Genomic DNA, 23,320 nt, shown 5'->3' with positions numbered 1-23,320 from the left:
CAGAGTGCACATATTTCTGTCTGAAAATGTAGTAATAGTAGTAGTACGCTAACATTTTAGAAATGATAAGATCTTAGCTCTGTGTTTGTTTCAATAATGTGTTGGCTCCATTATGGACTTTACTGCTGGAACATATTATTTTAATGAACACAAAGTCATGGTCTACAAAGATAAATCCATTCATTCTGTAGCAATAGATTTGTATCCCTAACCTCAGCCAGCAGTTCAACAAGTGTGGGGGGGATGGGACATTAAGTATGTGGATGGCTTAGGACTACAAATATGACTGAACGGACACATCATACTAATAAAGACTAAGTTAACATAAATAAATCACAGATACCAGCAACCCAATTTTATTGAATGCAACGTTAACTTAAAATTTAAAAAGAGACAAAAGAATCTGCAAGTGTAAATCAAAGTATTTATGCATAAGTTAGGAATTCTAAACACCAGAACCAAGGGCACTCAAGTTTCTAATTCTGAGATGTATATATTTATTTATATGAAAGGTTTACTGAAGAACCTAAGTTCCTTGAGGACAAGAACGAGATCCATTTCCCTGAATTCTCCAGTGCCTAGGAAATATTCGAGTGGACACTTTCTATCAGTCAGATCTGGTTGGTGTCTGGTTCTAGAGAATTAGAATAGGTTGTGTCTAACTCAGTCTACTTAGAGGAAGAAAAACTCTGCCGTAACTTACACCATTCACCTAGTCCAACTTAGGTTTTATTAGCTTCTCAATGTTCAGCTTTGCACAGGCATTCTGTGCACGCTTCCAACTACCCTCTACTCCCAAACAGAAATACGATTTTCTTGATCTACATTATTCACCTCAGCCTTCATTTTTTATGCATGTGCACAGGGCAAGATTATCATGAGACCAACTAGTACTATAATGGAGCTTAACCAAAATCACTGTCATATTAACTTGAAACACATCCTGCTCTATCCAAATCCCAAGTCTTTTCCTAACTATAAGGCATAGTCAAATTTAAGTCACAAGTTTTCAAGAGTGACAGAAGGAAGAATTCAAACGCTTCCCACGAAAATGTTCGTTGTTCGTAAATATAATCCTTAATTTCACAAAGTTGGCAAGAATAGGTAGAACAGCAATTACATCAAAAACCTCACAAAATTTTTGTATGGAGGGCTTAATAAAAATTAACTTGACACAATTACTGACAAAGCCAACCTTCTTCCCCAAGTACTGTGTCTGCATCTCTCACAGAAAGGGCTCACAGGTATTGGTGAGCAGTCTTAGTGATTTGCAAAGCCAACGGAATGCTTTCAGGTTCTGCGGAAAATGCCCAAGCCGGTTGCCACCGTCCACCACGTCCCGCAAGCCTGGTCCCAGGTGAGGGATAGAAACCGCAGCTGCTCGGGGAACCCCAGGTACGGCGGGTGAGTAGCACCTGTATACGTGCCCCAAGCATGTGCTACAACCGCCTAAAGCAGGAGTGGTGGGCGGGGCAAGGATGGGCTCAGAGAGAACAAGCAAAGCTTCCAAAGGGGCTACAAGCAGCTCCCCTAGCCTCCCCGCCTGGAATACCCTGAGGGGTTCCCACTAGGACGCCCACCCCTCTCCAGTTTAGCGATGACTACGCAGGCGCGGCAAGGGTGGAGAGGAAGGGAGAAAAGGTTGCGCCCGGTGACGCGCAGGCGCAGACAAGAACAAACAATGAGCTTTGTTGCCCGGGCGGCGGTGGGGGGCGGAGGGAGTAGGGGAGAGAGGTGTGTGCGGGGAGGGGGGAGCGGACGGAGGAAAGGAAAGGTTGGTATCCCAGCGGCCCCCGCGCGCCACCAAAGACCCGGATGGAAAGCCGCGAGAACCCAAATAATAAATCATGACAATAAAAAAAGTCACCGCCATTTCATAGGGGAGAAGACAGAGCCCTCCGCCCCTCGCACCCGCGAAGGCCAGGAGGGACCCGGGCTCCCTCAGCCCGCAAGGCCTCTCAGGCTCCCTCAGCCTCAGCCGTCATGGCCTCTCCGCTGCTGCACCGCCCCCTCCTCCCGCCGTTCCGCCCGGAGGGGGCCCCCTCACCCAGTGCACGGCAGCGGGGACGGCAGCCAGCGAGTCCTGTCGGCCTCAGCGGATCTCCACAGGCAGCGCCGCTCCCCCCGCTCTACGTGCGCTTCACCCGCCGCCTCCCTTCCCCAGTCCCAAACAAACACCCAGCCCGGAAGTGACCTCACTTCCGCTGCCGGCCCCGCCCCCATTCTCCTCCTCCCTCCCTCGGCCTCCACTGGAGCTACAGCGCGCCCTTAGCCTTCTCCTCTTACTTAGCTCCTCCCTCCCCACGCCAGTCTCCGCCCGCAAGGCGGCTACAGATCGTCCCGCCCCCGACTTCTCCAACGCCCAATCTCTAGGTCCGGTGGTATCAGGGGAGTCGGGACTTCTGGGTTCCGCCGATGGCAAGGTAGTAAGTATCCGTGTGTCAGAAAAGCCCCCACACCCATTCTACAAAGACGATAACTGAGGACCCCGAAGAAGGGGGCTGGGCGGAGGTTATCCCCTGGGCCCAGGAGACGAAGCTCAAAACCTCTCAGAAAAGGGCTTCGGGGGAGGATTGACAAGTGATCGCCTCAGAGACGACTGACAGGTGCACACGACGGTCAGCGCTCACGTTGTGGTAGGATTTCGACACAGCTGTGGGGCTTGGACACAAAGGGAGCCCGGGACGGGCCTTTAAAAGGCTTCTGGGAAGCCTGATCCGAGGCCTAAGGGGGAGATGGGAGGCACCGGGTAAAACCTGGCAGAGCTGCCTCAAACTCAGCCCCCAAAGCAAATTCCGGTGAGGATCACACCTCTACTGTGTAATCATTTGCCTAGGCGGCACCAGATGGAATCAGATAGGGCTCTTTTTATCCTGTCCATTCCGAGTGGTAATAAAAAGCGAGTTCTTTTTCTGCAGCTGCGGGACTTTAATAGCTCTTTTTAAACCCAACACTTTGGGTAAAGTATGACCCCATAATGTAGAGAAAAGGTCTGGCCTCTTCAATCCGGAGAACACTGGCAAAGAACTCATCATATTTTCTTGGAGTAATGGGGTGGGGTCGTCCTACCCGTCTTTATAATGAATCATCAGAGAATAGCTACGAAGATTGGATGACACCCCAAGTCTTGGAAGGAGCAAAGGATTAGGTATGAAAAAGTGAAGGCAGACAGCTGAGGCCGACAAACCTAGAGGACGGGGAGGGCTGGGCAGAACAGTAGCTTAGCTTTAGCTCAAGTTAAGACTTGTCTGGAAATGAAATGAAATTCCTTCTGGGTATCTGATATAACTTGATGTTAGTCATTTGGCTATAGTAATTCTCAAAGCCCAGAGAACTACATTCAAGACTTAAAAGGAACTGAGATTTATTTTGTCTCCTTTCATCTGAGTAGCTTAAAGGCTTTGCCTTACACAGCTGAATTGGGACTACCCCCTTTGGTTCCTTATTATGACTCACTTAAGTGCTTGTGTCTGCCATCTGCAAAAGGAGAATACTTAAGATATTGACAAAAGTTTAATTTTTGTCCTTGTATCCCACAGCCCTCAGGTCAACACTTGACAAACACACGATAAATATTTGCTCCATGACATTTTCTTGTTAAATCCTGCACTTAGGGAGGACTGTCACTTCAGAACATGAAACATTTAAGGTATACCTCCTTTGGCAATGCTTAGAAACAATCGAAGTATTCACTAGTATCTACACTTAAGTGCCAAGCAGGGAAAGAACCTGTGTAATTTTAAGGGATTAGGGCTAAGGCACATAAACCATGTAGAACTGGAGGACAGGGGTGTGTGGAAGCTGGATGACAGTATTTGGAAATTTATCTTTTCTGTGATTTCATTTGCATGCTACTGCACAAGACTATTTCTTTAACAACATATTTTGGAAATGCTATATAACTAAGAACTAGTGAAATTACAATTTTAAACACCACACAAGATAACAAGTCAGCCAAAACAGAGGTCAGTTTCACACTTCACATGGGACAGAAAACAGTTCAGTTCCCAGTGTGTTGCTGCAGCTGTTTTAGGGCTGATGGAGAAGAGGGATTTAAGGAGGAAAGGACAAAAAAAAAATTGGGGGGGAGGGGGGCCAGAAGAGCCAACCCGAGGAATTCTGCTCCTAGTCAGTTAAATAACATAAAACTATGCCCACTTCTGGTTTATGCCATCCCACTCCCACCCAACTGCATCCTCCCTTGGGACCAAGGCAATTATATTGAACTTATACAAATAGTTGGTTTCTCTCCCCACCAAACCACCCGAATCTGTATAAGCAAGTCTATATAGATGCTTAAATGGCAGCAATTGTTCTCTGCAGCCCCAGTCAATCCAGAAAATATCCTAGGCTTATACCATTCAGCTCTAGCTAAGAAAGGGGGATAATCTAGACACAGACAAGCCCCAAATAAGAATAGCCAGAAGTGCCACAAGGGCCCATAATTTAAGTGGATGGGCAATGGCATTTCACAGAAATTTTTAGAGTTAGAGGATTTATGGAAAAATAATGAACTTGAATTGTTTTCTTTGTGTAGTAACAGAGATAGAGAATGAATTACCAGTGTACTGAAAGCCACAAGGAAAGGTATGGAAGGATAAATCCTTTAAAATTACATGAATAATACTTGATTGTTTTAGTTATTGGGGTCTTCACTCAAATATTCTCTTGAATAAATGCAAAGGTCATCTACATCCACTAGACTAAGCTCTTTGTGACTAAGAACTTTAAATTCTGCAGAACAGGAAAAAAAAGTGCCCTGCTTATAAGGCATCCAATAGCACCCAAGTAACTATTTAGTTTTTAAAAATCTTTAGATTTTCATTTATTTGACCTTTAATAAGCATCTTTTCTTTCCAAACATCTCAAAGGGTTGCCCTTTCAAAGTACTGTCATGCATAGTATTTCATCTATGTATTTCTGATACTGATATGGGAATTATGGTCACCATTTTTAAATGGGACCTTAAGTCAGTGAGTATCTGTACAACTATTGCAGCAACAGTCTGGGCAACATATACTTTCTCAGTTTGATCATTTGAGTGTTTCCAGGATTGCTGACTTCTATTCAAACCCACAGACTGAGAATCCTGATGAAGAAAGTTTAAACTAGAAATGGAAAGGAAAATAGTATATTAGTGATACCAGAGCCAAAATATAATCAGTCAGCTCCCAGACTGTCATTTATCTGCAAGTGTCAAACTAAGTGGACTAATAATTCCCAATATGCTTTATATTCACATGAGAAACCTCAAATGATTACATAGTTCTCAAACACTAGAGTCTAATTAGAAAAAACTAGTAATTCATAAAATTTAGTAATTTATGTAGAAAATGGAGAAAGCACTGCTGGACATCTTGTCCACACAAAGCAAAACAGAGCTCTGGTTCTAGAACGGTCTGGTAACACAGTTCATCTCCAAAATGAGAAATCTAAAGCAGTAACAAATAACCCTTAGCCTAGGTTTAAATTTCTTTTCACCAATTTGAATAAAGCCAAACACATAAAAATTAAACACTAAACTTAGCCTACAGCTCAAAAATGGCCATCACTTAAATTATTTGTTAGTGCATGTTTGCCATTTTGCTTTCAAACCAAAAAAAAAAGATTCAGAGATTCAATCTATTCTACCTGCTCCTTTTTATTTAGTATGCATGAGGGACCCCTTCTATTTGGGTGTCACTTTACCATATTTAGGGATCCTTCTTGCCTTAAGTAATCTCCCATCCGATGTAGCTATCCAACTGTCCCACAAGGGAAAATGTTTACTTGCTCCTCCAAAAGAATTTAAATGGCAGACCTTTATCTATTTGTCTTCTTCCTACAAGGATAACTTAAAGTTTAATAAAGGACAGAACCAGATAATGTATCTTAGTTTTTCTAATTATCTCTCTACTAAAAAAGGTACACAGTTTAAGAAATCAATAGCTTCAGTAAAATTCAGGAAAACAGCAAATTTTCTCAAGTCAGAATCAGCTGTTATGGCATACTGCTACCCCCCTATGGTATTACCTTTCTTTTATGCTAGTCATTACCCAGTACAAATTCAAAATTACTACTAAAAGAATCAAAACTTTTTAAGATTCAAGGTTCCTTTTAGCCCTAAGTATCATGATCCTACGGTCTATGATAAACTCTGAAAATCTTTCATTTTGCAGAAAACTAAACTGAGGTCTAAAGGTCAAGTGACACAATCAAGGGTCAAAAAGAAAGGTGGGATTTGTAACTAAAGGTTCTTCCAATAGTCCCACACTGCCATCTGTATTATGGACATTAATCCTTTATTGGCAAAATTTCTCCCAATTGTTAATTATGAAAAGTATTTTCATCCAATGGCCTCTCTACATCCTTAATCACATCTTAATGAACATTTATTTAGTGCTCATTATTTCTAGCTATTAATAACATAATGTACACTTGAAGCATGACATCCAAACACTAGCGTTTCATTATGTTCTCACCACTGCAATTTTAAACTCAAAAAGTAATTTTAACATTAGAAAAAACAAATCCAGCTATGAAACTGGGACTATAAATTCAGCAGCACCAAAGAAATGAACATTTTAGTAGCGGACACACCCAGTTTTAAGAGTACTAATTCAACTAAAAACATGCAGAAGAGAAAGTCTATAAATGAGCCACAACTGACGTACATTGGTTAATATTCCAAACATATATAACCAATTATTGTTGCCTAGGTTTGTTTATTGGTAATCACTTCAGTAACTTGAATCCACAGATATAAGCAGTATATAATCAGAAAATTACAAGTAAACACAGATTATACATGCAAATTTCTGTTCACAAAGGTCACAAGTGCAGGTACATTAATAGAAGCGTGCTTCTGGGATTATGACCAAACTTTTAAAATGCAAATATGTAAAATTACATTTAAAGAATATGAAGAGATGATCTACACACTTCAAAAATCAAATTTTGCTTATACCAGAAATGTATGACAGCTACAGGATTCAAGTAACAAGCAATAAGAGCTCAAGAAATTAATACTGGTCAAAGAGAACGGGATTTTTTGTTTTGTTTTACATTTCACTGAAAATACACCGACTACATGAATAAAGAAAAAATCTAATAGGAACTTAGAAAAAAATTACAAAATTTAAAGCCATTTACTTAATAGTTTTCTAACATCTAAGTAACAGCAATGACATTAAAAGAAGCTGCACCTGCATTTTTAATTTGCCAACTTCACACTTAAGGACGTTTCCAGAAACGAAATACAACTAAATAGCTTCACACTCCAAATGAAAAATCTGCTAGGCTCAGATCAGAAGGTGGAATGTTTCAGATAAAATTAACAAAAATACAATATAATTTTTTTGTTCTTTATTGAATGGAATCAAAATTTGTTGACAATTCTTTGAAGCTGGAAACTAATAAAATTTCATTTCTTTGAAGGTTACTTTTCTTCACACATCCACTTTTTTCATAACGGTGCAAAAGTTATCTTAAGTGGCTTGAGTCAATCTCTACAAAGCACTTCTGTCTGTTGCCATTCTCATAAAACAAAAAGTTATTCTGCATTAACTTAACTGTATATGCATTTTTATTGTAACATTTAACACATGAACAGACTATTTTTCACTAAAACAAAAGAGTACAATATTTCCTTCTACTGACTATCTGTACTGGGTTTAAAAAAGGTTAACATTAAAAACAAAGAACCACTTTTCCTTGGAAACCCTTAAGCGTCTTGCACATCTTAAGCTTCTTTCTTTTGCCTGCGATCTTCTGCCAATTTATTCAGAAATTTCTGGGGGAAAAAATAAAACCAATTCAGGGACATATAATTCTATCTAAATTAGCAAGATTAAAAAGCAATTGTAAATTGCAACTCATTTTTGGACCTTAACATAGAATTTAGTATCTCTGTAACAGGCTTTTGCAGACTAATGTAAGCATTGTAAATAACGAGCAAATGGATCAGGAAAAGACAGGCTTTTATTAAAGTATTGCAATGATCACAAAAAGTATGAATTTAATACATTTCAACTGATCAGTATCCTCAATTTATAAAACTGAATAAAGCACAAAAAACTAGGAAAGCATACTAGCAACTCTTCGAAGTACAAAATTATCTCAAAATTTCTAGGCCAATAATTTATCTACTAGACCAGGGGTGCAGCCAAGGCCACATGTGGCCTTCTAGGTCCTTCAAGTGTGGCCTCTTGACTGAATCCAAACTTAACAAAACAAATCCCTGTAATAAAAGGGTTTGTTCTGTAGAATTTGGACTCAGTCAAAAGGCCACACCCAAGGACCTAGAAGGCCACAAGTTCCCCAAAGCTGCACTAGACTAAGTGATAACTAAGTATTTCATTATTTCACAGGGTATTTGTTCACAACTACTACATAAGCTGAAACCTGTAGTAACAATATGCTGTAACAAAACTATTGCAGCTACACAGGTGGAAAAAAAATTGATAATATGAAATATATGTCAGTGTTCCCTTCACTGTAAAAATTCAACATATAGTATTGTTTCAAATATATGCCAAACCTTATCTTGAAGTCTGGCTTATAACAATAAATTGTAAGTCTGGATGGATGAAATTTCCTTTTATTAGCTCAATACTGAAAATCAATTTTCTTTCTCATTATAATTTAAAGGCAGTTAATGAGATCCTATTAAATTGCAAAATGAATGAAATATGGAGCCATTTCTAAAATTCCATCTTTATTTTCGGCCAGAAAATTTCAATTGTAACTTTACCAAACACTGAGGAAAACTTCCCAAATAGCATCATTGAACAGATATTAACATAATAACTCTTGCATAAAGCTGTGTGAAAATTTGTCCATTTTAATGAAAATTGCATTTCCAGTCAAATTAACAAGCATTTAAAGTTTATGTACCAGTTTTTCCTCACTACCAGCTCCAATTTAACAAGAACCTTGTCCGTATTTTCCCCATTTTTTTCCTTTTAAAAGTCTGCTTCTTTCACAACATTACTAATATGGAAATTATGTTTTACATGATTGCACATATATAACCTCCATCAAACTGCTTACCATTTGGGGGGAAAAGGAGGGAGAAAAATTTACAACTCAAAAAGAAAAAAGTTTAGAACTGTCTTACATGTAATTGGAAAAAATAAAATGCTATTTAAAAATCACTTAAAAAACCCAAAAGCTTTTGTTGCCTACTTTGATTTCAGATAACTGCTTCTTCGATTTTGCTCGAAGGGAACATTCTTACACTTTGGTTTGCATTCACTTGCTTTCTTAGTATAACAATTTCATTTTTTCATACCTTTGAACAGATCTGACAACACATAATGTTGGAAGAAATTCAACATTGCTAGCTACTATTTCAAATCAACATATAACATTAAACGCTGAGTGAATCTTTCAAAGTTAGTTCCTGACACAGTAAAAAGCTTTTATAATTTCATTTTGGAGCTGAATTGTCTACTAAAACTTCCTTTAGTTTATAAAATAAAAATCAAAATGCTCTCATTGTAATTGTTTTAGAACTATAGTCTTATTAGATTTAGTAGTTTCCATATGCTAAATATCATTCTACCTCAGATAAAGCTTGCTTTTAACTATAATTAGCATTTCCATTTGCTAGTTCCTCACCCCAACTTTCCTTAACTTCTAAGAATTTGTTTTACCTTTAATTTCTGATAATGAGGCAAGCTGCTGCAGTGAGTATTTTTTGCAACTTCCTCATTTGTGTAGAAGAGTGAACAGAGTTTACAGTAAAATCCTGTCTTGGGTATCACATAGTCCACGCCTTAGAAAAAAACACAAATAATCTCATCAACAGATAATTTAGATATTAAGTTTGAAACAAAACACTTTTATTATTTAGCATTATCCATATAATTTTCAAAATTACAGAGAATATTATTTCTTGTGAACAGTATCTTTCAGTAAGCTATAATACAGCATAAAGAAAATTTGTTCAAAAATATAGATAGCATGAAGTCCAACAGAGTTTACTTAATGTCTTAACTAAAAGGAGACTGGATTAATGCTGCCAACATAGCAGTATAAGTTTTGAGACTTGAGCAAAGAAGACAAGTTTACAACGATAACTATGCATGCAAGTGTGTATGACAGATCAAAACAAGGAAAAATAGACAGCAACAACAGAAATAAAATTTTTCTAAAACATTCCCTATATCTATTTTTTAAAATAACTTTTACTGAACTAATGTATAATTAAGAAAAATTCAGTTCTCACCAACAGGAACATTGGGTTGATATGGTCCAATTCTATACTCATCTGGGATATCCTCCCTTTTAATTTCACTTTCACCATCTGTATTTTCACTTGTCTCTTGGTTCGGATCCATTCCCTCAAGGTTCTCGGCAGATTCGGCACCTCCGGGCTCTGTACTGTCTTCATTTTTAATTCCATTTTCCAACGATCCATCATTCTCCTGATCAAGTTCCTCCATCTTGTCCACCTTAATTTCAACCAAACTATCGTCATTTTTGTCACCAGATTTAATTGCCATTCCCGATTTACGAAGTTTCTGAAGTTCCGAATCTTCCTCATCACCAACCTCATCTAGAGTGACAAAACCTTCCATACTCCCTGGAAAGCGACGCTGTTAAGAGAGACAAAGTTTACTCTGCAACAGTTAGTTATCCTGCAGCATCCCTTCCATTTGCATTTACTTAAAAAGGAAGGGAAAAGCGTCTTTTTCTTTCCTTCCTTGTCCTCTGGAAAAAAGTTGGACAACTTTCTTTTTCTACTCAAAACACTAAGCTAAAAGCTTTATTTAAATAGTATGTTACAAGCAAGTAGATAAGCTGTAACACACAGATGCTACTTTCATAGGGCAATGACTTTCTATGGATATAGGGTAAAATTTTGTTTGACTCAGTTCCTTAAACTTCCCAATGCCTTGTATTTTTGATTAAACCTACAATTACTTTGGCACACCATAGGTGGAAAAAAATTGATCTGGACTACAAGTGACTTGAATTACCAAAAATACTTGGAAGTGTTCCATGTAGATGACTTCCTAACTAGCCTTTCTAAGCTAAAACAATTGCTCGGAATATACAAACTGAAAACAGCACCCTTTTAGTAATGGAAGTTATACATTACCACTGATTTGAAGAATGCCACTCTTGTTAACGCAAAGAACAGTTATGTTATTTTTTCAAAATGTGTACTTAATGTAATTTCTGGAATTTAAAAACGGTGAGCACAGCAACTTGTCTAAATTTTCACCTTGAGATTTTAAAATTAATTTTCCTATTAAAACTGAAATACAGAATTAAAAATGAGAAAATTTTCTGTTTTTACCTTTTTGAGTTTTTTCTTTGCTGCTGCTGAAGAACCGAGACTCATTTCCATTTTTTTCAAAGCTTTTTCTGAAGGTTCTTTCTTAATATCAGCAGCCACATCACCTAAATTAGCAAGGTCAGTTTCATCTCCCACTGAGCTGCCACTTTCTAGCAGTGCAGCTGCTTCTTCTTCATCTACAAGTAGCTCATCTTCAGATTCAAGAAGCAAACCAGGTTCTTGCTCTGCCTGTTCATCTTTTATGTCTTTATCAGCATCTTCACTTTGTTTCTCTTCCTGTTCTTTTCCTTCAGCTCCACTATCACTCTTCTGGCTGCCATCAGTCTTGGACTTCTTATCACTTGGAGAGTCTTTGCCATCTGGAGAGTAAGATCTCTTTCTGCAATAAAATAAAATACTCCTCAATTACTTTCTAGTCAAATGTTTCAAATAACATCCAAAATACAATCTACAATTAAATGAACTTACCGAGATTTATCTTTCTTTAACAGATCAATTCCTCGGTTGGGAATCTATTTGAAAAAAGTTAATACAATTAAGATCTTACAGAGTTAACACTAATAATTCATATATGATCAGGAATTAAGTAATCTCTTCAATAAGTGAATTAAAAGTGCTTGACTAATCCCTATAGACTTAAAGTTCAGACTATTTTATTTAAATCTACTGTCCCTAGCACTATTGATGCCAACAAGATGCCTTGTTGATATTACCTCAGAATGTAAAGTCTCTTATTTTTGCTAAAAACCTGGGTCTTCTTGGGAAAGGTGACAACCCCCCCCCCCCCCCCCCGAATAGAAATAAATCTACTCTCAAATATTTCGGTGGTCAATTTTCATTTCAAGTCTAAGGAGAAAGAGGAAATGGAATATAAAAAACAGGGAGACAACAAAGCCAAAAATAAAAATGGCAAAGACCACATTGTTTTAGGATTCTAAACTGGGGAAGAAAAACTTCGTAAAAAAACATACCCGCAAAACCAATTTTTTGTATTTCTCAGATAAGTCAACCTTCACGTATCGGCCCTGGAACCACAGTGCCTTTTTTGCACAGTGTTCAACCATAGCCATGGCATCCTCTCGGGTCTCCATTTCTATGAAAGCCTAAGGAAATTTTGAAAAGGAATTAAGGCCTACTAATCACACCAAAAAAACCTTTCAGCATCAGTTTTGTAATTAGACGATTCTTAATTAAAGAATTAAATTGAACAATTTCATCTTTAAATGTTTCACAATTTTTTATTTTAAATGACAGCCTAGGAGTCAAGAATACCTAGTTCCCAGTCTCAACTCTGTCATTACTTAGGTTAAGTCCCTTAAACTCTGTGCATGCAATAGGTTTTCCTTCTATAAAATGGGAATGAATATTGTCCTCACAGATTAAGATAAAATAAGATATGTGGAAAATGTGTGTAAATGTGTGTATAAAACAAAGTATTTTAAATATGCATGGCACTTTCAAAATTAACATTTCTATAGTGTTTTGAGAGGCTTCCAGAGAATTTCTTTCAGTACAATATTAAGGCATGCAAATACTATTTATTCCCCAATAAAGAAACTACAATTCAGGAGATTTGTCTAGAGAAAATTACATAGTATCAGAGCAGGGATTCAAAACCAGATTTCTCTTCACAACCCCCAACCATTTCAGTGTTCCCCTAATTATACACTCTCTCTTGATTAAACTTCAGTAATTATAAAATCATTCATCATTAAGGATATATACCTGGCTCTTCATCCTCATCAATATGTAATTCTTTATCTTTCCATACGGCTCAGCAAGTTTGATGACGGCACTGTCAGAATAGCCAGAATGGGGCAAGTTGCTGAGATGGATCACCCGTCCAAGCTCAGGCTTCTGTTCAAATTTCTGATCAGGTTTCCCACCCTCAGGTTTCTTTAATTAAAAAAAAAAAAAAGTCAACTATGTTGGCTATGAAGTTAACTTTTCATAAATTAAGTCTATTCATCAACCAGCATTTAGTAAACAATTTTTAAGCCAAGCAGTAGGCGAGTTTACTGAGTTCACACAAAAAGAGACAGTCCTACAGGGAAGACAAAATATATATGTAACATCACTTAAATATATAAACAAATATATGAATATTTAAATTATTTAAATATATTTAAATGTATAAACAAATAGTGTGTAGGGCATGCATGTTGAGTGAGTATAGAAAAATCAGGAAATGCCTCAGGAATGACCTTTGAGATGTTCTTTAAAAAGCTAAGGATTCTAAGTGTACGTAAGGAAGGAGGTACATTCCAGGTATGGCAGCAGGAGACAGTTTATGAAGAAAAGATATTCAACAAAGAACAACAAAATATGTCAGTGTAGCTAGAATGCAGTATGCAAATAAAAGGAGACAAACATAAAGTATCTACTGTGTGAAAGGCACTGTACTTAAGCATTTTACAATTATTATCCCCATTTTACAGTCAAGCAAAAATCAGTAAGTAACTTGTTCAGTTCAGGATAACACAGCTAATAGACAGTGTTCTTATTTACTGTGCTACCTAGTTGCCTCATGGGGATTAACATAAAATACTTCAAAAGAAAGGCTTCTAAGGGCATTAAATGCCAAACATGGGTGTTTGAATAAGGAGGTACTGAAGGTTACTGAGGAGAAGAGTGACATATGTATATGGCCAAGACACATGCTTCTGCTTTAAGAATACCTCTCTGAAAGCTATACAAAGAATGGATTGGATAATATAGAAATTCTACGCAGTGAGAGCAACTAGGATGCTATGGCAATAAGAATTCCAGGAATGAGAAGTGATGAGGGCTTGCACTAGGGCAGTGGCTACATTTAGTTAGGAAAGGATGGTGGAGATTGTCTAACTAATTTGAACTGAGCAGACTTCGCAAATGACTCAACATGGAAGAGGGAATGAGGATAACTACAAAGTTACAGACCTGAGTGACTAGAGAGATAAGGAAATTCAGAAGGATTTTTGGGGGGGAAATGGTATGCTGCTAAGCCTAAAGAAAAGGAACTACATTTTGGACAGAGTAAGTCTGCAATGCCTTTGGGACACACAGTTCAAAACATCCAATAAACAGGAACTGAAGGTGTCACTGAAAAATAGACTATATGAGATAGCTGTATAACAATGATAACTGTTATACAATGATAAGTCAATCAGTGGGGGCTGATGAGGTCATTAGGAGATTCTAAAACATTCACAATTAGGGACTGTAAATGGATGATACCCCAAGAAAGGAGAGACCAAAGGAGTAAGTCAAAGAAGTAGAACCAGAACAGAGCAGTCATGAAAAGGAGAGGGTGATTAGTGGTCAGTGTCAAATACTACATTAGTCAAAAACCATTAGGTTTACAAAAAGACCAGAAGATGTTGGAACAACGATTGGAAACTTTAGAGAACATTTTTAATTACTGATGAGGTCAAGAGCTAGCTGTAAAGGATTGAGAAATGAGAAAAAGGGTAACAAAAGTGAAGGTAACAAAGCTAAAAAGCATTAGCTGGGAAAGGGAAAGAAAATAACTTGAGAGGATGATGTCAAGAGGGTTTTAGAAGACTGAATAAAATATGAGCATATTTGTAGGTATCAGAGTATCAGCTGTCAGGGAGATATTGTAAACTGTATATAAAAGACAGAGTGATGGAGGCATTCTAATAGAGGAGCTGGTGAGCTGTGGTAGGGTTAGGGGAGAAAGTGGGAGGGAAATGGGATCAAGTATACAAGTAAATATGGTATTGGTGAAAAGAGCCACCTTTTCAAAAGCTGTTTAGAGTTGTGGAGATGTAGAGAGAAGAAATGACGTTATAGGCAAATGATACCTTTGTTTTCCTAAGTAAAGCATTCATGAGACATTTAACCACATTTTGCTCAACTTAATCTTTATAAGGCAATTCCAACTAGATAGCTTTGAAGAGGAAAAACATACCTTTATTCTTTTATACTTCTGGGACAAATGAACTCTTACTGGTTTGCCAAATACTAGAGCTGGTGTGGTTGTGTAATAGTCCACTGCAGCCTGAGCATCTTCTGTGGTAGACATTTCAATGAATGCCTGAAATTGAAGGTACAAGTTAATTTTTAAATATCCCAGATGTACTACTTTGTAAAGCCTCCCAGAAATATCTTATAATATTGTTCAGAGGTTACTGTTTAGTACGTTGTATGCCTGAACAGTATAGCAACATTTTTGTAGAGACTTACAATAATTCTACAAAGTTAAATTCCAATTATAGAATCAATATACAACATATTTATAAAGTACCTCACTTGCGGCAATGCTCCCATGAAGGTAATGCAAATATTACTCTCATTTTAGTAGGAAACTGAGGCTCAGAGATTAAATTATTTGCCCAAAACCATATAACTGGCAAGTATTGCAGGCAGGACTCAGACACAGGTTATATACCTCCAAATGCAAGGGTTCTATGTAATGATGCTATGCTTTCTCTCAGACAAGATCCCAATGAAAGAGGAAAACAACTCTATCACTACTGAAACGGGAAACCAGGATTCATACTTTATCCTTTTGGCATTCAAGATTAAAGTTGCTATTCGGAACCTTGGGGAAGCACAACAATTCTTGTTTAAGTGTAATCATTTGTAAAAAATGCTAATATAATATTATAATAAACCATTTTTTCCACATCAATTTAAGTAACTTTGAAATAGAATTAAGATCTAATATTTGAATTAAATCAGATTATTTATGTGGTAGCATCAGTAGTATCTAAAAAGTGGTTTCCTAACAACCAGCCTGCAAAAAATATAAGCCACATAAATATTTTGTTCCCATTTTATGGTTGGGAAATCTAAGGTATGAAGTGAATGGGACTTGTCCACGCTCACAAAGCTGTGATGTGCCCAAGGAACCAAGAACAAACCACTTTGTTCTGATTCTAAATCTAGAGTTCTTTTTGGTTTCACTAATAAGCATCTATTTACCACTATTCATGGGACACAGTACTTAATTTAATGGTGGTTACAAATTTAATAAGGGGGTAAAGGCACTTTTTAATACAAAATTGCTAAAAGGTTAAAAAAAGTTAAAACTGTTTGCATTTCCTGCCTTCATTCCAAAGAGTTTAAAAATAATTTAAGCCTCACCTCGTTGATTTTATTTAAGATCAGATGATTTGAAATTACTCCAAATGGTTCAACCAGCTGCAAAAGTTGGTATCTCAAGTTTTTCCCCCGCTGAAAATCCATAATGTGAACAACTCTGCTAGTTTCCTATCAATAAAAAATAAAGTGTGCAGGCCTCAAATCAAAAGTACATAGCACAATACCAGAATAAAGTAATTCAAATAGTAACTAACCAATATGCAATGTTTTAGTGAACTTAAAATTCACATACTATAACACAACTCTAGAACATTTCTAGTTTTTTCTTAGGATTTTTAACTAATTATAATGTCCCAGAGATAACGCATTTTTGGTACATACAATTAATACCTAGAAAAGGTAAAGTAAACCATGATGAAGATCAGTCCAGGTCAGCGCCTTCTTTGCCATTTAAGTCTTAAGAGAACTGCCTGGGGCACTGAAAATTTAAATGACTTGCCCAGGCTTACATAGTACTGTATGTCAGAGGCAGTACCTAAGTCGTTCCTGGATTTAAAATTATGTTTCTATCCAATACTACAAAATACTTCTCAAGTACAATAAATTTATACACAAATATAATGGTAAGCACGAATGGCATTCCCTTCTAGTTCTCTAGATATGTGATCCTATGTATATTAAAACAAGTCAATTTTAATTGGCCACTGCGTAATAGAATCCACGATTCTTTGTATATTCAATTTTTAAAATTATAATCCTCATAAAAATTTAGTCCAGAAAAATACCTGGACTATGACAAGCACTATCACCATTTTTGCTTCTAGGGCAAAATTTATTAATACCTTTAAAGTGAAAATGTTCAGATTATGTAAACTGACAATATTTTTGGGATAGATGAAGTAATTGCTTTAGCTACATTAACTGTTAAAATTGTCAGTATGTTTCTATAAAAATTTCCTATTAATTCAGAGACAGATTCTAGTGTTATCTTCTACCACGTTTTATAGATGTACCAAAGGTACCTTTTTTAAACGGAAGCATGGTCATGGTAACTGATGTCAATTTATATGCTCTACCCAATCAGAGCCATTTTATTGACCATGTTAAAATTCAACAATCCTTTCATTCCAATGTCTTCTCAGTAACCTTTCATATGCTTTAACTTTACAACTGTTAAATATCTTGACATACCTTTTAACTTTAAAAATGGCATACTTTTCATACTTCTGACTTAACGCACTCAATATTTTACCCAAATTCAATAGGTAATCTCTAGGAATATTAATAATTGTATCATGTTGTAATCCAGTGACACCATCATTAGTACTGAAGGGTATGTAGGGCAGGTTGTCTCTACAATGCATCCACCTTACCTCTCACAACCATTAAGACTCTTCATACCTTCAAATTTCTGCTTCTGTCCCATCTCCCTTCACTTTTTTCTCTTTCCCTTCTCTTGGGAAAACATTTTTCTCTCTATACTGTCTCTTTTCTCTCCATTTGTCTTATGTCTTGGTTTTGACAGCCAACGCTACCCCATGGGAACATACTAATTTAGTCAAAGAACCAAACTATCATATTATCTTTAATTTTGCTACGTTAGCAAATCTCAGGTTGAGCTGAAGACAACAGAAATCTAAAAGCTAAATAGTAGATATTATGTTACTATAAATTCAAATATTCTAGACCATAGTTACTAGCTTTTATTTTCATTTTCCAACTATTACAAACTAGGGCCAAAAATGGGGATTGCTAATGGATATGAACAATGCCTCACTGAAGGGGCAAATTTCATAAAAACGCAAAATCTCTATGGACTCTGAAATAGTGCCAGTGTTTCTTGATTTACATTTGATACCATACAGATCTTCAAATACAGGATGTTCCCTTAAATGCATTTACTTTGAAAGATTACAGACAGAGGAGGAGTGGGGGATAAAGAACTATAGCCTGTCTGTTTCTAGAAAGTTATGTATACAGTATATTTCCCTGAAAAATGATGATTTCAAAGAAGATTATCTTTATTAGCAACATTATGCTTTTAAATTTTGTTTTTCTGCCTCTTTCAGTTTCTAAGTATTTTTCTATACAATTAACCAAGATTTAAATGCACAAGAAAGATTCAATACTTAAGAGAGTAAATTGTACGACCATTTAAAATAATCCCAGGTCCATGATTTCATATTGCGACACATCTGAGATTCAATACTGACCATTCTGCCTTTTTGCATGTGTCTTGGTCCTTGCATATTTCCATTTCCGGCACCTGTAAGAGAGGGAAAGTAATTTTAATGTTACAACTATACATTCACATTAAAACATAACTGATGTATGCACCCTGACTGAAAGGGAAAGATGATCCAGAAATTTTTAAAATTAGTAGTCAATGTTTATTTGATCACTTCATCAGCCATATAAATGGCATTTTAATTAACTTTTCATCTAGTTCATACTCTATTACTTCACTTACTGTTTCTTTCAGCTAATAATTTGAAAACATACCCATATTTCCTCTTGGTCCAACAGGTGGTCCCCCAAGATGGAATGAGGGAGGAGGGGGTCCCAAAATTCCTGGTGCAGGGTTTGTAGATTGCTGCAACATGAATGGATCACCCCTAGAAATGTGAATACATCAAATATTAAACAATCCAAAATAATCCTGGAGTGATTTCATAGTTATCAGGAATGCTTTACATATCTAAATGACCAACCAAATAGAGGAAAACCTTATTCTAAAACATATTTAGTAATCAACAAAAAATGGACTTGTATTTTAGTAATGAAATTTTTCTCAAATATTTTTACTAGATTTTCTAGTGTTTTGTGAAATATAAAAAAACTCTACAGACCTAAGCTATTTATAATAATAAACAATGCTGAAAACTTTAAAGTATTAATTTGCACTTACATTCCATGTCCAGAATCATTGTCAGGATTCCATTCTGGATAGCTTAAAAAAGAACAAAAAATTACCTTCAAAGTAAAAACACTGGTTCTGCTTTTACTTTAGATTAGTAGAAATTATATACTGTGGTTAAAGGATATCTATAAAATTTATCCCATTGGGTTGACAGACCTAAGAATCTCAAACTTACCAAAATGAGTAAAGGAACAAACTTGGCCTATGCTACCTGAGAATTCTAATTTAGGGAAAACAAGGTAATAAACATTTCTCCTATAGTATGACCTATCCTTGTTACCACTGGAAAAATGAAAAGTAATAAGACCTTGGAATAATCCTTCCCATGCTCTTCATTGTTAGGATTTTGCTGATAATCATTAGGCATGAAATCTATTCTATGTAGTAAAAGGGATACTTAGAAAGAACTTTTTCATACAATTTCCCTTAGGTATAAAATGGCTTATTAGTAATTTTTCTATACTAGAAATTCAATGTATTATTTAGTACAACTCAACCAACTCAATTGTTAGTCTTATCTCATCTGTAGTTATCTATTTCAGTAAGCAACAACACAAAATCTGTATAGCTATAATAGAATGCACTTTAGGTAAATGACAAAAATCTGATCAATTAACTGCTGTTCTTGTGTCATAAATAAGGATGCTTAAGAGATATTTCAAACTCCTACATTTCAAGAAGAAGTTGGCAGCGTCGACTGTGTGTTGCTCCATTGATGTGTTGATTCCACTCCTGCAGCAAAGTAAATTTGTAAAATTAACAAAAATAAAATTGAAATATTTTCAAGAGAACCAAAATTTGGAGCACTAAATATCTAACATTAATGGTCACATAATAAAATCCGTCTTTTGGGCATATGACCTACCACCACATGAACTTGACAACTTTCTCTTCCTAGAGCTTGATCCTGCCCTCAAATATCTTATGCATATTCATGGAGGAAAAATTGTAGCTTGGTCAACAAAACAGGTGGCCTCTGGAAAAACGGCTCTTTCTAGGAGTTAATTGCAGATGATGACAGAAGAAGATTCTGTTTTTTATCATTTAGAGTCTAGTTTAAGGCTGAAAAAAAAAACTCCCTTGATTTTACAAGACATTTTGAAAATCCTATATACAAGGGAACATAATGGAGGGAATTGTTAGAAAACTTGTCAAAGACTGTCTTTTTATGGCAAGCTAAGGAGGATATGTCTACCACTTTTTACATTCTACCTAATTCTTTTGTTAATTCACCATAAAACATAAGACTACTATTTTACCCCTTTTCCTAACACCCTAGGTTTGACCCTAGCAAATTCTTATTTTACAGCAAAAGACTGTCATTTGGAAATAAAATCTAGTTAAAGCTATCTACACCTTTATAGTTACAAAATGTTTTTCTCAAAAAACCAAAAAAAAAAAAAAAAAAAAAAAAAACCAAAAAAACCCCCTGAATTTTATAACTCAAATCCCAACTTTTCACAGCCATTTTCAAAACCTAAAAAATATTTTCATAAAGACAAAAATGGGAAAAGCAATATGATACAAAAGGGAAAATGATGAATTTTGAAATCAGGAGCTGTGAAAATGTGAGCAATTTACTCATCTATAATTGAAGAGTTGGACCAAATGACCTCTAAGGTCCTTTCCAACTCTAAAACTGTGATCTATGGCAAATTCTTCATTTATCTAAAAACTCAAGTTTTTAAAGGGCCTATATAATTCAAGGCATAGTGAATTTTATTAATTCTTCTAGGGACTGTAATAACTATAAATAATCCATTTGTGTACCTCAAAGTTGTATCTTATTTAAAAACAAGGTCAACAGTAGTATGCAAAGGAACTCTGGACACCACCCAGGTTATTATGAACTGGTCTGACATCAGCCCACTATTGATGAAAAATATTGCCACTGGCAGCACAGGCAAATAGCATATTTTTACATTATCTTATTTACTTATAAAATATGACTATCCATAAATTAAAGCAGCGGGTAAGTAGGATTGAAGGAGAGAGTAGGGGTAGGATTCACCAAACAGGCATTTTATTTACACAAACCTACAGTAGAGGAACGAACATACAGAATGCCAAGATTTTTTACTCAACATAGGGACAAACTTCCAGTAGAATTAGCAACTTCTATGCAGGTGAAAATATGACTGTGCCTGAGCTAGACAAATTTTAAACCGAAAAACACATCTTTCTTAACCATGACCTACAAAATCTACCCCTAAATTTCAGCAGAATGCTGCAAACTATCCCTCTCTGTTAATATATTAGATTATATCCAAATCTGAGGGCTGGGAAGAATCTCTTAAGTGAATTTCGGATTTAAATTAATTTTTTTTTCTGATTTTTCATCAAAAATCAAAATTAATGCTGATGAAAGGTAAAAGTACCCTGGTGTGTCAGATTAATGCAGTTTATACAACGAACTTGTTTTAAGGTTTAGATGTGATCTAGGCTAAAAAAGACTTTATTTAAGTTTGAATGCTCAGACTATGTCATAGACAAATGGGAAGCCTTTTTAAAGAACTGAGAAAATAAAAAGAGAAAGAATATGAATGGTGGTAAGACTGAAGTGATAAAAGGTACCCAGAAAACATCCAAGAGGAATATGAAAATGGTATTGCCTAAGCTAACATTAAAAAGGATCCTAGTACACTGGCAAGAAAAGAAATACAACATTTAAAAGTGAAGTTCTGAAAAAACTTCCTCTTGAAGAAAATAAGAACAAAATCACTTTAAAACATTACCAAGGAAATCTTATAGTGACAAAAAGTTATCTTTTCTATCCAAAATTGGTTTTCTATTTCTTTCAAACTTTGATCCTGCTGATTATTTAAAGCCACCACCAAACTATGACAAATTTCCAGAATATGCAGTGCATATTAAAGGGCAGGATTAAACTTAAAGCATGATCCCCCTACTGCTTCATCTATGATATGAAAACTAATGTTGATACAAAGCATGTTACAACATGCCTCAACACAAGTCATGTTAATACAAACAAGAAGCATTAAGGGAATAAATGCTTTTAATAAAATCTAAAAATTGGGAAAAATTTTAAGTCAACAATCTAAATAGCTTTTGAACTTTCTTTTTTCAAATTCACACATTTTTGATAGATTATGAAAGCGGGCTTGTGATTTTTTGCAATGACGGATAAAGCTACATCCCTTTGTGTACTACTTATTTAAAAAAAGAATTTTTCCTCCTGTAATTTGTAATCCTTAATTTAGGTTCACTTAAGAAGATAAGTACTTAAAGAACTAAAAGGTGCTAATTATTTGGGTAAAATGTAACAAATAAAACATACATTTCTTTAATCGAAGTTTCCTCACACATTCCTTTACTGCATTGTCCTGTTCTATGAACCAGCAGCAAATTTCCATTTACTGCTCTATGTGCAACACAAGGGTAAAAGGAAGCTTCCAAATACATGCAACTTTATGTATTTGTAGTGCTCTATCAATTGCCCTCAATAATACTAGCAAAAAATGATGAAGTAGGCCCTAAGAATACAGTGTAATTGGCAATTATCCTTAGGGTTTAGAGCTCTTTTATTGATTTTCACCCTTTAGCATTCACCCTTAGGAATAAACCTAAGAAACTTTTCCTTCATTATATCAACTCACAAAACTCAAGGTCTAGTTTGGATCACTGACCCTAAATTTAAAAGTTTCATTAAGAATATACAAGGAATATTTAACAGTAGAGGAAGGGGAGGTGAGGGGGTGGCACCTAGTGTAGAATAGAAAAATGCTGATTTAAGCATTTAGAATTAGCATTCTGGAGGGAAAACCACAACATCTCAACAAAAATTTTAATAATGATACGAAGTAATTTGGTATTTTGAGATACACTACATTAGTGAAGACTTTTGGGGTATTTTACCTAGTTAGTAGTCTAAAGAACCTTCATACCCTAAAAATAAACACATTCAACTCATTAATTTAAAGGTTTAAATTTCCAAAGTGCTCTGTAAATTCAAGTATTTCAGATCAAAATTGCAATCTTTTAGTGCTGTAAAATACCACCCCTTATCTGGGTAAACCAAAATTCAGAGATTCAAACAGAAAGGG

General features: G+C 35.9%; 1 protein-coding gene and 1 long non-coding RNA gene across 18 annotated transcripts in view; one reads left to right on the top strand and one right to left on the bottom strand.

Moving 5' to 3' along the window:
• The first annotated feature begins 2,980 nt into the window (after nt 1-2,980).
• LOC140518353 (uncharacterized) lies at nt 2,981-15,912 on the top strand. The gene is made up of 3 exons (XR_011971906.1): nt 2,981-3,148; nt 4,538-4,587; nt 15,727-15,912. It is a non-coding gene; the product is annotated as an uncharacterized lncRNA (long non-coding RNA).
• The window catches only part of MATR3 (matrin 3), a 31,093-nt gene continuing 15,102 nt past the window's right edge, over nt 7,330-23,320 (bottom strand). For 10 of the 17 annotated variants that reach the window (XM_072630435.1, XM_072630427.1, XM_072630426.1 and 7 more), the window contains 13 exons: nt 19,927-19,988; nt 19,245-19,286; nt 18,839-18,951; nt 18,550-18,602; nt 16,379-16,504; nt 15,201-15,326; nt 13,013-13,183; nt 12,259-12,390; nt 11,756-11,799; nt 11,288-11,666; nt 10,211-10,580; nt 9,636-9,757; nt 7,330-7,771 (listed from right to left, as the gene is read on the bottom strand). In XM_072630435.1, the coding sequence (XP_072486536.1) occupies nt 7,721-7,771; nt 9,636-9,757; nt 10,211-10,580; nt 11,288-11,666; nt 11,756-11,799; nt 12,259-12,390; nt 13,013-13,183; nt 15,201-15,326; nt 16,379-16,504; nt 18,550-18,602; nt 18,839-18,951; nt 19,245-19,286; nt 19,927-19,988 (1,791 nt within the window). In that variant the 3' untranslated portion in view covers nt 7,330-7,720. The remainder of the gene's footprint in view (nt 7,772-9,635; nt 9,758-10,210; nt 10,581-11,287; nt 11,667-11,755; nt 11,800-12,258; nt 12,391-13,012; nt 13,184-15,200; nt 15,327-16,378; nt 16,505-18,549; nt 18,603-18,838; nt 18,952-19,244; nt 19,287-19,926; nt 19,989-23,320) is intronic. The other 7 variants (XM_072630437.1, XM_072630436.1, XM_072630439.1 and 4 more) reach the window with 1 other exon arrangement.

Source organism: Notamacropus eugenii, chromosome 1 (genome assembly GCF_028372415.1).
Source record: "Notamacropus eugenii isolate mMacEug1 chromosome 1, mMacEug1.pri_v2, whole genome shotgun sequence".
Classification (NCBI taxonomy): domain Eukaryota; kingdom Metazoa; phylum Chordata; class Mammalia; order Diprotodontia; family Macropodidae; genus Notamacropus; species Notamacropus eugenii.
The sequence above is the reverse complement of the archived record's forward strand: the minus strand, read 5'-3'. Positions and strand labels throughout refer to the sequence as shown.